The sequence below is a fragment of the Equus quagga genome, unplaced genomic scaffold (genome assembly GCF_021613505.1).
Source record: "Equus quagga isolate Etosha38 unplaced genomic scaffold, UCLA_HA_Equagga_1.0 127998_RagTag, whole genome shotgun sequence".
Lineage (NCBI taxonomy): Eukaryota > Metazoa > Chordata > Mammalia > Perissodactyla > Equidae > Equus > Equus quagga.
Genome location: NW_025796204.1, coordinates 1 through 17,838, shown reverse-complemented (window position 1 = coordinate 17,838; position 17,838 = coordinate 1). Strand labels below are relative to the sequence as shown.

General features: G+C 45.0%; 1 protein-coding gene across 1 annotated transcript; it reads left to right on the top strand.

The window, feature by feature from the left end:
* Positions 1 to 441: 441 nt before the first annotated feature.
* On the top strand, positions 442 to 17,705 carry LOC124232832 (collagen alpha-6(IV) chain-like; the record flags this gene model as incomplete). Its single annotated transcript, XM_046649745.1, has 15 exons — positions 442 to 496; positions 1,560 to 1,604; positions 2,101 to 2,154; positions 3,222 to 3,291; positions 4,327 to 4,440; positions 5,378 to 5,518; positions 6,428 to 6,532; positions 8,298 to 8,458; positions 8,958 to 9,137; positions 9,698 to 9,881; positions 12,554 to 12,607; positions 15,401 to 15,472; positions 15,758 to 15,865; positions 16,935 to 17,156; positions 17,544 to 17,705. Coding segments are annotated over exons 2-15 (1,666 nt in total), but the record flags the coding sequence as incomplete, so codon positions are not given.
* Between the last annotated feature and the right edge of the window lie 133 nt (positions 17,706 to 17,838).

Sequence of the window (17,838 nt, the reverse complement as noted above, 5' to 3'; positions counted from 1 at the left end):
GTGGGTCAAAGAACCAAGCTCCTGGATGGTGGAAGGCAGCCTGTTCTCATGGAAAGGGCCCTGGAATGGAAGTCTGAAGACCTGACTGTCTCACTGATTCTGTAACCCATACAAGATGCTTAGCCCTCTGAGTATTAGTCTCCCCATCTGTAAAATCAAATATTTAATCATTTCTATGCTGTTAATCATGTTGCTATAAATACATGTAATAGTGTTTGGGAGAGAAGATGTTACTTCTAGAACCAAAAGGGAACCTTGAATGAATAGCTCAAGTTATACTCAGGCCGTATGTGTTTCTCAGGCAGTGCCAAGAGCCTCAGCATGCTGAGCCTCCCCAGTGGGACAGTGGAGCTGGTTAGAAATTACCTCCTTGCTTTGGATGGTGCCAGGAGACCTATAAGGAAATGAATAACTTGTGTTTTCTTTTTTCCTTTAGGGATTTGGAATTACTGGAGAGAAAGGAGAAAAGGGAATCCCTGGTTTGCCAGGACCTAGGGTACGAACCTGGAATATTGCTTGCCTGGGTCTATCAAGTCACCTGGTCCATTATCTTTCCTGTTTGTGTTTTATGTTGTGTAACTTGATGGCCATCTAAGCTTCTCTTGTTTCTCTTCCTCAACCCTCTGGCAGGTCCCTAAGACCTCCTCCTCTCTACTTTGCCCCATTCCCTTGATTTAATGGCTCCCATGAATAAGGAATGATGTACCCCCCTACACTAGGTGGCTCCTCAACCTATTTACTCTCCTTGTCCTCATGTTTAATTATCTTCTGGACTGAAGAATGATGTGAATGTTGTCTTACTTTCATTCCATTCTATCCTGAGGGAATGTGGACAAGGGTTGGAGGGTTGCAGGAATGGAAGAGGGCCAAGTGCAATCTTTACAGGACAGAAACAAGCCTGGGAAGTTCTAGAACATAGTGAGTGATGTTTGAAGTCAATAGTTTCCAATAATAATCTCATTTCAAGAGTAGAAATAACTGTTAGCCCCTCTGATTCCTAGCTTCGGGCACTTAGGTCTTAGGCTGAAAGCAGTTGGCCAACCTTAGCCTTAAAGAAGTAGCATTTTAGAGAATTGTGTTTTTAGCTTGGTGATGAAGCTTGTTAAGAGTCTTTCGAGTATTCAGCAATATTCTTCCATTACCTTGCTATTTCTTTCTCTACTTTTCCCTACTCCCTTGTCTTGAAAACACATAATCACCAGCAAAGAATGCATTTGGGGTGAGAGACAAGAGGCCCTCCCACAATCTATTTAAAAATCTCATGACTTGGAACTAAGGCAGACTAAGTATAATACCACCCAGCCCTTCTACCAAATTCCACCTAGTACTTAAAATGTTTCCATTTATTTAGCTCTTTTAAAAATGCTCAGTGTGGCTATTCAGCCTGATGGATTAGTGCTTAGAAAGAAGTCATTAAGCCAGGTCTAGGAACATTCTCTTACCTGATTTTAGGAGCCGCTAAATCCTGAACTCAGTTGGATGCCTTTGTTATGTAAGTCTAGTGGCTTTCTCTAATGTGGGCTATTAATCTTTCTAAGGTGCCTCTATTCTCTTTACAGGGTCCCATGGGTTTAGAAGGAGTCCCAGGTCCTCCAGGGAGTCAGGTATTTTGGTTAACATCATTAACGCCTTGGTGTATAAAATCCTAATCAAAAGGCCCCCTTGCTTTACTTAACATGGTCATCAGTCCAAAGGGAGACGCTGCCTATAATGCAAATTGTCCACCTCCCTTTGATTGGCATAATCTCAGCCACTTTCTTCTTTTGTTTTCACCAAAGAAGATTTGTATTCAGTTTTAATTTCGGTGCCATGCCATGATGCGGTCATACTTCTTTAACATGTTATCAGGGCCTAGCAAGGCCAGCTTGCTTATATTCATCTCTAGCTTTGTGGCCCTTATACCTCTTAACGTGCAAGTTGGCTACCTAGTGCCATATTGCCTTATGGAACATTTTACAGCTTCCAGAGTCAGGTAGAATCTATGTATACCCTGGAATGCCATCCAAGATCCCTGTGCCATTTGCCTTAGCCTAATCCAAAGACCAGCCCCTCTTAGGCTCTTAAACATTCTACTTATTTGTAACTATGTTTCTGCCACAGGGCAAGAAGGGGGCCTCAGGTTTCCCAGGGCTTAATGGATTCCCAGGAATTAAGGTAATGTTGTTGGGAAGTGAAAATGCAGGATTGGGGAGGTGGAAGTGTGAAGAATTACTATAAATGCTGTTCAGTCCATTTGGGCTTCTATAACAAAATATCACAGACTGGTGGCTTTTTAAAAGGCAGAAATTTATTTCACACAGTTCTGGAGGCTGGAAGGCTGAGATCAGAGTGCCAGTATAGTTGGGCTCTGGTGAAGGCCCTCTTCCGGCTTGCAAACTTCCTACTTTTTGCTATTTCCTCACATGGTAGAAGGGGAGAGCTGGCTCTCTGGGCCTCTTTTATAAGGACACTGATTCCAATCATGAGGGCTCTGCCCTCATGACCTAATCACTTCCCAAAGGCCCCACCTCCTAATACCATCACTTTGAGCATCAGGTTTTCAACATGAATTTGGGGGCGGGGGTGCTATAGGAGCAAATCCATCCCTACAAGGAGGAATATTTTATTATGGACATTGTTTAGAATTGCCAACTTTGTGGTTTTATTATAGTTTTTAAATTCTCTACAGACAATGCATCCCGTTATTGCCTGCACCTGGTGCAGATAGCTCCCACCACCCCACCCTGGATATGCCACTGTATCTGATTCTGGTACCTGAGTCCCTTTTTTGGGAGCATTAAGACTCCTTTGATTTCCCCTGCCTAACATCACCCACTAACAAGGGCAGTGACAGTAGCAGAGTCCCAGGTCTGCTGAGAGTGGGAAAAATGTTGAAACTCTGCTCCCTCCTTAGCACCTCTTGGGTGCAGCCATGTTATCTATTCCTGTGATGTTTCCCAGGCCCAGAAGCAAATTATCCTAGAGTAAGGTTGTAAAATAAAATTGGGATCCCTCATCCTTGATAGGTTTGCAATTGAGCGTCAAGCCTCTGGCCTGGCTTTGTCACCTTCATCTTGAATTTATTGGACTTTTAAATTAACCTATGAACTAGTTGGCCCTGGAAATTGGGGGTTACAGAAGAAGGAACCTTTGGTTTTCCTGGGGAATGGCTTTGAGGGCACATAGATCTTGCGTGATGAGGTCATGGAAATATTTGTGTTTAATGTATTTAATCTTTTCAGGGTGAAAAGGGTGGCATTGGTCTGCCAGGCCCCGATGTTTTCATTGATAGAGACGGTGCTGTGATCTCAGGTGCAAATTTTCATTGATTTGGATGGAGAAGAAAAGACAGGGGGTTAAATTCTATATCCCCTGTAATTGTTAAAAGGATAATTTGTCAGCCACTGGATTGTTGCTAAACCCAACACTCCCAAGAGCCCCTCATGGGTCCTGAACTTGGGGAATGAAGCTAACCCCATTATCTTGGGCAAAGCCCCACACTCCATTTTTCTATTGGGTTCACCGAGACTAAGGTTTGGGTTGGCCTGGGCCTAGATTTGCTAAAAATGGTTCTACTAATGTTTAGGGAAGGATTGATATCCTCTCCACCTAGGCTGACTTCAGCCTGGTACTTTGGGACACTCAGGGTCCCTTCTACATGATCCCATGCATGCTTGAGCTTGACACTTTCCTAGGAAGTAGAAAAGTATCTTTGGCTAGGGGAGCAATTAGTTGACAGTACTCAACAGTATGATGCTTTGAAAGTTTGTCTTCACCTCCCCTTGTTCTAGTTACTGTGTGTCCCCAACTCTTCCCTTTGCCTTCTCCAGAGACCCAGATGCACAGTGTCTCCAGATACCTCTGGCTTGATCAAAGCCTTCTACTATAGTGCCTCTTCCCCTTAGAGTCTCCTAACTTATCCCTCTCAGGCCCATGCCCTGTCTGGTAAATTCATTGAAGCTGGGGTGTTAATAGTTGACAGTGACTTCCTGTGTTCCACTCCCAGGAAACCTATGTGTATAACATGAATAGTAGACTTCAACACCTTAACCCAAATGGTAGACGTTTGAGGTATTACAGCAGATTGGTAGTAGTAGAAGAACCTTCCTAGTACTTACCAGAGTTTACCACAGAAGGCAAGCCCTGGTCAGACCAGTTCTGAACACTAGTGAAGCCTTAGCTCAAGTAGCCTCTTTATCACATGAGGCCATTAGCACCTGGGAGACCTATAAAGGATAAGAAAGGCATTTCTAACACGAGGACATCTCCTTGAAACTCTTGTTAGGCATTTTGTGGCATTTGTGGGCCTGCTCTGGGTTTGCTCACTGCTTTATTTTTTCATTGCAGTGCCAGGTTATCCTGGAGACCCCGGCATGCCAGGCCTCCCAGGCCTTAAAGGGGATGAAGGCATCCAGGGCCCGCCTGGCCCTTCTGGCATCCCTGGCTTACCAGCTTTACCAGGTGAAACAAACTAACCCACCCCATACACAGATCAGTCCTCTATCCTCTCTGGTGCCCAGCGTCCTCTTCTATACCTCTGATCTGGTTACATACTTAACCAAAGTCAAAGGAAAGATAGCTATATTCAGAAGGCTCCCTGCTGCCAGCCCACGATGTATATCAGGGTAGGACCTTGGTGAGCAGCTTTCCTTTGGCTTCAGTAATGTACCGTAGCTAAACAGGCAATCCCAGACTGTCACTGAGGTTTGCAGCAACCCGAGGGAACCTGGGTTGGACTGCCAGAGCCCTGTCACTCTTCTGTGGATGTGCCATCCCAGTTGATTCCTGCTAGAAGGGGCTAACAAAAGCCCAGAGGAAAGTTTGTACCCAGACCCTTAGTCTATGCTTAACTCAAGCACTAAGTGGTCCCAGGATCCTATGGATGACACCCTTGAAACAATCATCAGAGGGGCATACCCATGTGTCATTCTATAGTAGTAAACAGACAAAGGGCATGCCAGAGTCTGGGAGGCATTGATGTCCCAAATATAAAGCCTCAGACATTACTTGCAAAAGCACCAGGTTCTAAATTCCTTGTAGATAGGCCCCTGTAAGGATACCTGTGCTTTTAAAGAAGTTACGTGGAGGAGGTACAGTTGATCCCAGCACCAGGGTGGAAAAAATCAAGAAGTGGGATACTGGAGATATAAGTTTCCCTCTCAGGTTTGCCACTAAGAAGCTCCTCACCCCACATTTCCTCATGTCTTTGGGCCTCAATTTCCCAAGAGGTTAGGCTAGATGATTCCTAAGGACCCTTCTAACTCTGATGCAAGAGAAAGGTGAATGCTTTCTCAAATTCTTCCCTTGGAGTTAGTTTTCCAAAGTATGCCACTGATTGTAATACTCCTGAAGAATAGGGTGATATGATTTGCATTTTTGTGTGGGCTTGTCCTTCCAGGTGTCCCAGGTGCCCTAGGGCCCCAGGGAGTTCCAGGCATGAAGGGGGATCAAGGAAACCCAGGCCGCACCACAATTGGGGCAGTTGGCCTCCCTGGCAGAGATGGTTTGCCAGGCCTACCAGGCCTACCAGGCCCACCCGGTAAGTTGTTCATTTCTCCCTTTGGTCTTGAGACTCAAGTGTGACCCAGACTGCAGAACAGTCATGATTTTTGAGGGAGGGAGCATTTCACAGGTGAAACAGCTAAGCCAGGACACATGATAACTGCAGAGGGGTAGTGATGACACCCTCATCCTCTGAGTCAGACCCCTACTTCTACAAGTTAGTAAGCACAACAGTCAGTGTTCATCAAGGAACAAGCAAGCTGGGCCCATCTCGATGACCAAACACTACCTAACGCCTTCCAACTTTAGTACTCACTTCCTTCCACCCTTCGCTGTTCTCAGCCCCGAGGCCTCCAGTCTTGCAGCTCCTGAAGAAGAAGCATTGGCTGTTTCAACCTTTCCCTGCTCCTCAGGGCTCCAGGAGAGTGTCCTGACAGCCTCATAAATGGGAAGCTAAGCCTGAATCTTCAAGGTGGCTGCTAAAAGCCTCCAGAGGGCTTATTCTACTTAGATCTTCTACTTGAGTGTAAGATTCCAGATTCTAAGAGAAAGACTGGAAATATGCCCAGCATGTTTCTTTGTAACCTAAATTCTATGACCACTGCAGCTTGCACCCACTTCGTCTTTTGTCCTAAGAGGATTTTCAGGGATAGACATTGGGACTGCTGAGTTACTGAAGCTGCCTTGGTCATTCCTGTATCCTCTGTGTCTAGTCTACTGACTGAAACATAGTAGACATTCTGTAAGTAGTAGTAGAGTGAATCGAGCTAACAGAGGATAGACTTGCTGCAGACTTTGGGTCCTGGACTTGGATTTTTTGTTTGTTTGTTTCTGCTCTGGTTATTGAGCCTTGAAGACCCAGGCCTTGGTAACTGAGCTGCTGTGCTAGTCAGATGAGCCCAGGCTCATGTAACTTGCCAATCTTTTATGCTTCTTTTTCCTGAAGGTCCAGCATTTGAGACTGGAACCCTACAGAACACAGAGCCAGGGTTCCCTGGTCTCCGAGGAGAACGAGGTCCAAAAGGAAACCCAGGCCTCAAAGGAGTAAAAGGTGATTTTGTTCCCGTGGGTTTCTTTGTTCCCCGAACTCCTTGGAAAAGGCTTTCTGGGAAAAGAGCAAACCGACAGCCTTGGGAACCCGAACAGAAGCGATCTTGGATCCTGATTGAGGATTTGATTATAGGAATGTTGGAAGTGTTATATTTGGGCCTCTAAGACTGAGGCTGGTAATTGAGGTCACACAGGACGAAGTGGCTCACAGGCTACTCTCTCTTCCTACCCACTCCACCTTCAGAAGCTATTGCCAGTAGCCCAGGGTGTTAACCAGCACTTGCTGTAACCCCTCCCAGTTTGCAAGGCCAAGGCTGGAGGTCACTTATCATTACCTTCAGCTTGAAGGAAAGGGCTGAACAGGTCAAGACCTGGCACTCTGACAAAGCCAACTGGCTCTAGGAAAACAACTCCAGCCTCCACTGCTGGTGAAGGACTGATTGATTACCCAAGCCTTGGGCTGCACTGTTCTCTCCATCTTCTTGCTGCTTTTGGGTCATTCTTCCATTTCATACTCTGAGGTGAAGATGCTAAAGCTCAAATAAATCAACTCATTGTAGTTGCAGCCCAGGCCAGTGTGGAGGAAGAGGTGAAAAGTACTAGCTGAAGAGAGGTTTGGGGATGGCCTAGGGGTTTCAGGTACCTGAGATCTCTCCTCTTCTCTCAAGGAATTGACAGCTCTCCTCAACCTCAGAGAGGTCCTAACTTACTCCCCTCCTTTCTCGTTGCCCTATCATAACATGTCACTACCTAAGTATAGGAGCTAGTTCAGAAGTTTTTGAAAGCTCCATCTCTACTATTCAGATCCAAGGAAGACTATTTTAGGGGAAAGGACATTAAATTGCAAGTCTTCACTTAGGATGTTAACCTTGGCCCTTCTCTGACTCACTACAGAGCTAGTGTACTTCTTGATGCCATTCTCGTTCCTAAAACAGGGACAACTCTTGACACTGCCCCTTCTATGTTCCCATGGGACCAGAAGGTTTTTCTAAGTCTGGAATGGTGATAGTGATTCTCAAGCTTAATTATACATGAGAATCACCTTGTACAGGTTACTAAAGATTAGATTCTTGGGTCTGGCCTCCTGAGAGTCTGATTGATTAGACCTGTGGAGAGGCCTAGCAAGCAGCCTTATAAGCAAACATCACAGGTGACTCATGCAGGAGGTCCGTGGGTCACACTTGAGAAATGCTCATTTGGAGAACAGACTGTTCTCTCAGAGTTTCAGGGATTACCAATTTCGTAAAAGTAACAAGAGGCCCTTCAGGATCTTAGGGAACTCAGAGTTGCCTATATTGGCCCAAATTCTCATTTTCTAGACCATAAGCATAGAAGGTACGGGTGGATGCGCTATAGTACTGATGGTTCCTTGATACCTCTTCAAAGGTGCTTTGCTGAAATCCCTATCACCAATTTATTTGGCATTTGTCTCTCTGTATAAAAGACAGAGGAAAAGACATTTTGGTGGAGAGAACCTTTGAGTGGCTTGGATTCCAGACTCTCAGTTGGTAAACGTAGGTCAGTGGTTCTCAACTCTGGCTGCACATTAGACTCGCTGCTGGCTGGTCTCCACCTCAGACTAATGAAATCGAAATCACTAGCACAGATATACTTTGATGGAGAGTGAACCTAGTTCATTTGAGTCTGTTCTCTGCAGGCCTTTTGATTCCCTCTGTTGTTCAATGTCAGGAATTCCCACTGTCAGATCTTTCTTCTTCTTGAAAACATGGCCCACTTTGTTTAAAGTTGTCTTTTTTCTCCCCCAGGAGACTCAGGTTTTTGTGCTTGTGATGGTGGTGTTCCCAACACTGGACCACCTGGGGAGCCAGGCCTGCCTGGGCCACCAGGTCTCATGGGCCTCCCAGGCCTTAAAGGAATCAGAGGAGATCCAGGCTCTGGGGGAGCACGGGGCCTATCAGGGGCTCGAGTAAGTCTTACCAAACTTTGGCCCTGAGGAAGCAATGGGAGATTTCAAGTGCCCCTCACTCCTCACCAATAATTTTCCTAAAACACGTAAAAGAAAGATGGGAATAAAACAAAGCTTCAGGTATTTGACCCATAATATGAAGAAGTCAGACTAGATGATCTCTAAAGTCTCTTTCTGCTTTAACCTCCCTATGTTCCGTTCCTTTCTCACTCTCTTAACCCCTCCCTTTCTTCCACAAAATTATTTACATTTGCCTAGCACTGTTCTGGGCCTTGAAGATAAAATTAGAATTAAGACAAAGTTACCAGCCTCAAAGATTTTAAAATTTACAAAGGATAAGAAAATAAAGGAGCAATTATAATCCAAGATTATGACATAATCAAGTGCCCAGAACAGTGACAAAATGTATCCAGGACCTTCTTTAGGTCAGACCTATGCTAGGTACCAGAATTCTATGAAGTCTTCATCTCCTGATCATTCCCTTTTGTCTCTTTGTCAGGGTTTATTTGGGACTCAAGGTCCTGCAGGCCCCAAAGGAGAGAAGGGAGAACCAACTGTCAGTACAGGATTGGGGATGCCAGGAGACCAGGGTGATCCTGGGCCCCAGGGGCTCCCTGGTGAGACAGGAGCCCCAGGCAAGGACGGAATACCAGGTTTACCAGGTCTGCCAGGCCTTCTGGTAAGTTGATCGTTCCCGGTGATTAGCTTAACAAATCCTCACACCTGAATTAGGGGGAGGTTCTGATGGCCACTAGGCCATGAGACAGGGCAGAGCAGGGAGTCCAGAACATCTCTTCCTACCTCTGCCCCTGACACTTTTTGCTCTGTGCTTTTCCTTTCTGTAAAATGGGAATTGTTTTCCTCAGAATGGGTCATTGTCTCATTTGATAAATGCTTGTAACTATTGACCATATCACTTACAATGCTTCAACTTCTCAGTAACTTTCCCTTGCAATAATCCAGCTGCTTTCTGTGACCCCAAAGATTGTTATCCTGCTCCTGTTTCCTCCCCGCTCCCCCATACCAATCTAGAACCTTTGCATTAACAGATCACCTAGAGTTGACAACCTTCATTCCCACTAACTAAACTCAGAGGAGTTGATTGATAAACTAGAATGATAGAGAATCTTAACAAAGAGCGAAGTATTGGTTACATTGGTTACCTCTTTTGCTATGGTCAGTGGACTCTCCAGTAAAGTCACTAAGTTGGTCTTTCATTCTTTCTTATGTGTTGTCTAGGGTGATGATGGACAGGGCTTCCCAGGTGAAAAGGGGTTACCAGGACTTCCTGGTGACAAAGGCCATAGTGGTCCAACCGGACCCCCAGGAATTGGGCTACCAGGATCCCCTGGACCTCACGGGCTTCCTGGAGATCAAGGACTAGATGGATTGCCAGGACAACAAGGCCTCCCCGGGCTTCCAGGTGAGTCAGGGAATCAGATGGCTTTGGATTTGGAAAACTGACCCCTTGTAGACTGTAGATATGACCCAGGTGCATGAAATGTGTTACAAGAAGAGGCTTGGCTAGTTATAATCACTAATTTCAATTCTCTTAAGGGTTCCCAATTGGAAAAAGGACCATAATTGTATTGTGGTGCACTTTCACAGAATAATATAGATTTCAGCTCTACTTAGTGAAAAACTTCCTAACAGAGAAATCTGAAAATGTAACAGGGCTACCATGGGAGGTTATGAGTTCATAATCCCTGAAAACTTGCAGGCAGAAGCTGTATGACCATTTATTATGAGTTCCATTGAAATAATGAGTAGGGGATTGGACAAGGTGCCCTCTAAGTTGTATGATAATATCATCAGCAGGGAAGAACCTTTCCTTAATTCACAAGATCTCAGACTGAGAAGAAACCCTAGTTCTATCTAGTCTAATCTCCCTTTCCTACCTTAAATCACTCCCATTTATACAACTTCATTTTCTACTTGAATTTCAGGAATTATAACGAGTGGCAGTCCTGCATATAGACTGTGAATGTGCTATGCTAATAACTTGCCTTCTTCCATAGAGCCAGAACAGTTCTTCACTCCAACGTCTATGTTTCCGCGACTTCTTTGTTTCCATTAGTGGCACCACACTTCTTATAGTCATCTGAAGTTTGAAAACTTGACATTTATCTCTTATTCTTCTTTTGCAATGCTTCTTATATTCTTTCCTTCCTCTTCTTGCTATTAAGCTCTCATTATCTCATGCCTAGCTTATCAAACACCTATATGCTTGTTGCAATAGTTGGATGGTTGGCTGGCTGGCTGGCTGGATGGATGGATGGATGGCTGGGTGAGTGAATGACAACAACTTCCTAAGCAATTTCTCATCTTCTACCTCCAGACTTTGGCCACTCAAGTCTACTATGAACACTGCAGCCAATTTAATATCTATAAAGTACTGAAATCATCATGTTGCTCCTCTAGTCCAAAGCCACAAATGGTCTCTACTAAATAAAGGATGCTGACCAAACTCCTCAGCCTGGAATTCAACAGTCTCCAAACATGGACACAAACAGCCTTTCAAACCTAACCTTATCTCACACTCTTCATGATTAAATATGAAAACAAAAAACACTAAGACAATAATATTTTTCACCGTCCCCAAACACAATATGTTCATTTTCAACTCCAAGATTTTTCCAACGTTGCCTTTTTCTGGAATACTCTTCTTCTTTTCTCTATGTCATTGCATCCTGTCCATCTTTTAAGGTGGAATATAAGCCCTGCTTCTTCCACTAAGCCTTCCTTTGACCTCCACAGTATGTCATTGCCACCTAAGTTATATATTTCCTTCCATTAATGCTTTTACTTTTCCCAACTGCATTATAAGCCTCTGGATACTAGAGAAGGTGAGTAATACATTTCAGCCTTTCTCGACCTGCCTAGCATAGTACAGTGTTCCGTAGCACACTAATATATACTTGCAGAAGAAAGGGCCTTCCCAATAACCAAGGGCCTTTTTGTTAGACCTCTTTCCACCTTGTTACCTTGAAGAATTGCAAAAAATAAAACAGATACCAGGTCTTTTGAAATTTTATTTATTTTAAAATCTACTTTTGTGAATCGGTATCATAAGGATGATGATATAGGTTAAAAATTGATGATTCAAGATTCTTAAAACCAAGTTGGTATTTCAGTTCACAAATTCCTTTGAAGGCTGTGAGGAATTTTGTCAAACTAAATCATTCTACCTTTTGAAATTCCTGGTGTCAGCTATAGCTTTCCTTCCAGCTCAGTTTTCAGAGACATTATTCATGGTCATTTCACCACCCCTCTGCCAATGGGGTCTTCATTCTAGGTCAACACATTTTGCAGGCAACTAGGTTTTAAACTGAGTTATAATAACATGGTACCTCTAAACTTACACTCCAATCTGAATATTATCAACATTCTAACTGCTTGAAAACAAGCTGAGTCAACAGAAGGAAGCCCCTGGGACCATTTCTATCCCAAGCTTCACTAGTTCTTGGACACAAAGTTCTTAGGAATATAGTGATAAAGTAAGCTATAGCCTGAGAGGTGCCTTGTGCAGAAAATGTTCTTGTTGCAGTACTAAGACTTTCCAAAAAATTACTTCAATTAAGAGCATTAGCTTTCTTTTTCTCACTATGGCAACCAAATACAACAACTCCTCAAACCTAGCTTTCTTTCCACACAATGTTAAAAACATGTACCCTGTGGGCCCCAGACATTTGCATTGTGGCCATTACCGTTGCCATGAAAAATGAAGATGCTGTTCCTAAATGTACTCGCTTCAACCAGGGGTGGCCCAGGTTAGGACAGCTACATTGCCAGGAGAGGGAATGCAGTCATCGGAAGCCTTTCAACCTAGTAGTGTGAATTATTACAAACCCTGGGCAGGCATACAACCAGCTCTTTCCAAAGAGGCTCTGGTCCAGATGCTCATAGTAATCAATCACCCTGGTTATTACTGAAGCAGCTACTGTGTCCTTGATCCTGTGTGGGTGCCAGCTCTCTCTGCTCAATCCAGACAGGGAATTTGATTGGTAGGCATACTCAAGCTGCAGAGAAGACTTCCCTTGGGCCTCAAGGAACTTCTGCCCCGGTTTAATTTTCTTCTTTACTTGATTGGTCTAGGTGACTGCTGCTGCAAGGAGAAGGTTGGTAAAGGAGACTTAGACACAAAGGGAGGTGAGAGCTAGCTAGGTCTAGGGGTTCTCAAACACCAATGTTGGCAAAACCCCCCTTCCTCTTTGTTCACCTTTTTCTCAGACACTCGCAGTGATGTGAGCACCACACTGGAGTCCCTGGTTGGGGAGGGGTGATCCTAAGGCTGGGGTGCAAAGGCTAACACTGACACTGCTTCAGAGGCTCCTTAGCACATACTTCCTGGGAGGGCATACAGGAGTAAGTGGACATGCAGTCTCTGAAAGGGACTGATTTCCTTCACCATGCATGTTGACAGCTTGGCTGATCTCCACCTTCACTTTGTGAACTTAACTAGGGCCATAACTTGCCTTGGGAGGTGCCTGGAAGGACCCACGCATGTCTGATATGTATTCATTGGACCCAGAGTAAACTGATACGTTAGAATCTTGATACCAGAGGTGCTTTTTATTCTGAAGATAAATTTTGGCATTGATGGGGAAAATTCTGAATAATTAGGTCATTTGTTGCACTTATAAAACAGAACATAGGTAGAGCTGATTTCTGCTTTGTTGGCGAGAAGGCTCTGAATTCAGGGATGTAAAGTGGAAGACAGGGATGTAAAATAAAAGAGCCAGATACTAGTGTGACTTAAAGTCCTTATCTTTCCACCATGTTGACCCTCTGCTTGAAATACACAAGTGTGGTGTGGTGTACAGAATGGTCTGAGGCAAAAGGGAAGTATGTGCTTTATTTCCTCTGGTTTCTGCTCATCTTCCCTTTGATCATTATTTTTCCTGTCCTGGAACCTTTCCAGATGCTTGTCCTCGGCTTCATCCTCTAAAGGTTTTGTTTTATCTAGCTTTCATGGGTGAAAAGAATTTATGAAACTGATCTGATAAACTGAGGATGGATGGCTTCGTGTTCGGACCTGTCCCAGAGAGATTTGTATTTCACCCAGTTTGTTTTTTAAGACATAAAGCAATAGAACTGCAGTGTTTGACATATTGGAGACAATGGGCTATTGAAATAGTTGGAGCAGGAGAGTCTTCTGCAGGGTCCCTCTAGTGATACCATCTAAGGAGGCAGTTCTTCAGCCTAGTCCAAAGGACCCAGGCCCACGCCAAGCACAGGATTGGCATCCCTCTCCCAGTGAAGCATCTTATCATGAGGTGCTTGCCCATAGAGCATATTTCATAGTAGAGAAATAACCCTCAGAAATAGCTCCATCATCTCAATGTGTGACAGAATGAAGGTGGGGGTGACCACCTATGGAGCAAGATCAGGCCTATGGCCATCTCTTTACCTGTGGAAATATGACTATAGCAGCCTGAGGTCTAGAAGGCAGAACATTGCTGCCCAGGCTACAGAGTAGTGCCACTGACCTGACTGACGTAGAAACCAGGGCATGGCCTTGCAGGAACTCTTCTGAACGCTCCTTAAGTAAGATAACAAAAAAGTACTATTCGTTAAGCGCATACCAGGGTACCAGGTATTGTGCTAAGTGCTGTTAGCATTATTACATATAATCCTCACAAACACCATATGAGATAAGTAGCTCCCATTTTACATATGAGGCTCAGAGAGGTTAAGTATGTTGCCCATACAACCAGTTAGTAGCCGAACTAGGATATGAGCTCAGGTCTGTCTGACTTCAGAGCCCAACCTCTTAACCAATACAGTACACTGTTAAATTCCCAATTTTGATTTAGAAATAGAACAAGTGGGCTAAAAATGCCATCAGGCCTTTATATTGGAAAATACAAGTGGGATTGGAGGAGGAATGCCAGCCAGTTGAGTAAGCAGTCTGAATCAAAAGTTGTATACATATCTTTAGGAAATGCAATTCATGATTTCTTTTAAGTACAGGCAAAAGCTACAGCAGTTTATTAGAACTGTTGGCTCTGTGTCTTAAAGCAGACCTTGGGGGATTGTTGTAATGAATAGGCAAGACTAATTTTTAATTAGTATAGCAATTGTTTGCAAATGGCAATTGAGAGATCCAACAAACAATTTGTTCACCAGTATTTTATTAAACCTCCCCTCTGTAATCTTATAGACTCTTTTTTATTTGCATTATGAATGAGCAAGGAAGAATTTGGTAAGCGAAGGGCTATGCATGCCAATTTCAATGTCTTGAATACTGAAATTGACTACCCCTTTTCTCTGAGTAGCAGATTTGACAGTTTCACATGAGGAGCTAAAGGAAGGGTCACAATTTGTCTATCATGACCAAGAGAATAGCCTTCAGTGTTTGCCTGATATAGACATACGGGTACATCTGACCAAGGATAATCAATAGTTTTCAGTAGATCCCAAATGAGATATATCAAAAGAACCCAATGGTTTGGGAAAAGCCTCTTTCCAAGAAAAGGGCAGATGTGAACTTGAGGGGTCTTGGCTTCAAACCCTCTACTCTAGTCATGTGAGCATAATGGACCCTTAGGATTAACCCCAAGCACCCATCATAAGGAGGCTCCATCTGAGGCCAGGGTGAGTAGGCAATTGCCGTTTGCTGCTGTTCCTGCACAGGCCACCCCTTGGAAACCTTGTTAGGTAACCTACTGCATAGGTGACTGCCTGCCCTCTGGACTCTGACGGTATGGAATGTGACCTCTTGGCACTTGGACGCTAGAGGCATTCTCATCTATAAGCAGTTGTACTAGGAGTAACTCCCAAGAGCTTCTGATGCCAGGACTCTTCTGCATGGGCTCCCAGCTGCTGGGTGGGAAGAACTTGCTTGTCCAAATTGATGGAATGGGAGTAAAGGAGCATGCTAGGGGGAAATCATCCTTGACTCAATGAGTTCACCAGATGCTTACATGTTATCGTTTACAGGTATTACCTTGCCTTGTATTATTCCTGGGCCATATGGTCCATCAGGATTCCCAGGAACTCCCGGATTCCCAGGTATGGAATGAGGACCAAGAAAGCTACTGAGCACACTTTTAAGGGCCATGAGCCAAAGGAAGCAGAGTACAGCCTGGTAGCATTTGGGGATCCACATTCCTCCTGCGAGGACAGCTTTGAGGATTGAGGAAATAGAATGGCTGCTGGAGAGGGCTGTACTGTACTGTGGGGATGTGAGAATAAGAGAGGCCCTCCAAGAAACTAGGATTCTTGACTGAACATCACAAATTATACCTAGCCACACTGACTTTCCTTGCCCCTCACCACTCACCTTTCGGTTTTCAGGCCCTAAAGGGGCCCGTGGCCTCCCTGGGACTCCAGGCCAGCCTGGATTACATGGAAATAAAGGAGAGCCCGGAAGTCCAGGATTGGTTCACCTCCCTGAATTGCCAGGTAAGGAAAGGAGCTTCTCCTCACGTGCTTCTCCTTTGGTGGGAGTGTGTGTTTGGATTGTGGTAGCCATCCACCCGTTATAGGAAGTTAGGTTTGTGCTCTGGTGTGAGTGGGATGGTTTTGATTTCATACTCAGGCACAAGAGAGCTTAGAACTATAAAATGATAGTATGTCCAAGCAATAAGGGCCATTTGAGATCACTAGGACAACCCCTTCACTTTCAGGTGAGGAAACTGAGGCTTAGATGGAAAGTGATTTGCCTGAGGTTGCTAAGCCACTAGTGACAGAGCTAGGCCTCTGCCAGGTTGTCTGGCTGCCAGTTCTATGGCAGTTTCCTGGATCAACTCCTTAAAGGTCAGAGAAAAAGATTCAGATCAGTCACAGGGAAGTTGTCCATTTCTATCCCTTTGCTCACACCCTGTCATTCCAACCTGAGCATTGTTCTACATTGCACCAGTGGTTCTCAAACTGTGTTCCCTGGGCCAGCAGCATCAGCATTACCTAGGAACTTTTTAGTAGTGCAGATTCTTGACCTCTTGGCAGAATTACTATTCAGAAGCTCTGGGGGTGGTACCCAGCAATCTAAGTTTTACCAAGCACCCCCTGCCCCAGGTGACTCTTACTCATGCTCAGTTTGAGAATCACCACTGCTCTATATCATGGGGCTCATTGTGGGCCACTTGCTCCAGGGTTTATTGGTACCTCAGTTTCCTCCCCAACTCAGGAAGAGGGAAGTATGATGGCAGGAGTTAGATGACTCCAGAAGAGACTGGGCCTTTGACGGGAGGTCTGGGGTATAACCTGTGCTCCTAGGCAACTGTAGGAGCCCCAGGAGCGGGTTGCTGAGCCCTGCCCAAGGCCCAGCCTCACTGAGCTAGAACCTCTTCCAGGTCACATGGTGCAGTCCCTGCCTCTGGGCAAGTCCTCCCATGACCAGACCTTTAAGAGAAGTGATACATTATTAATATGTTAACTTTTGTAGTAGGAAAAACTCTGTCTCAGAGACCTCTACTCAGATCCATTGTTTCTAAACCTCCATGGCCTTTTATTTTTGCCTCTTTACACTTAGGATTTCCTGGACCTCGTGGGGAGAAGGGCTTGCCTGGGTTTCCTGGGCTCCCTGGAAAAGATGGCTTGCCTGGGAAAGTTGGCAGTCCAGGTTTACCAGGTTCCAAGGGAGCCCCTGGTGACATCTTTGGTGCTGAGGATGGTGCTCCGGGGGAGCAAGGCCTACAGGGATTACCAGGGGACAGAGGATTTCCTGGAGACTCTGGCTTTCCAGGACCCAAGGGTGACTCTTTTTGCCCCACTTATTTAGCAATCTACAGACAGCCTTTCAGTAACTGAAATACTTGCATGAATACTTGCATGAGTCTGGGGTGATGGATTAATTAGGCAGTTAAAATGAAAAGTCATTTTGTTCTGTCCCTCCTTTTTTGGAACTTTTTCTTAAATCACCTGTCTATTCACCTGTCTTAGTAATTCCAGAAGTAACCATAACCAATAGTCAGATTTCTTGCAAAGTCTCTGATTTAATGCTGGGAATAGCAGCAATGCTGGAACTGAGAAGACAGTGGTACCCGGGATGCATCCTGGGCTAAGATCTTCCCTGGTTTGTTTGGTGACCAATCCCTGCTATCGATCCAGGCTATAATCATCTGCTCCTTCCTTTCACTAGGTTTGCTTGGGAAGTCAGGCTTGCTAGGCCCCAAAGGTGAACGGGGCAGGCCTGGAATACCAGGCCTCATGGGACAACCAGGCCTTCCCGGGGCTGGTGGTCTATTTGGCATCAAGGGCAAACCCGGACTCCCAGGAGCACCAGGCTTTCCAGGCACTTCGGGTAGGTCCTTTGGAGGAGGAGCCCCAGCTTGACAGACTTAAACTAGGCCCTGGGCCCTGGAACCCTGAGGGGCAATAGCAGCAACATGGCATGGTCAGAGTTTAGGAGACTCAACTTTCCTCACCTCTCCAGT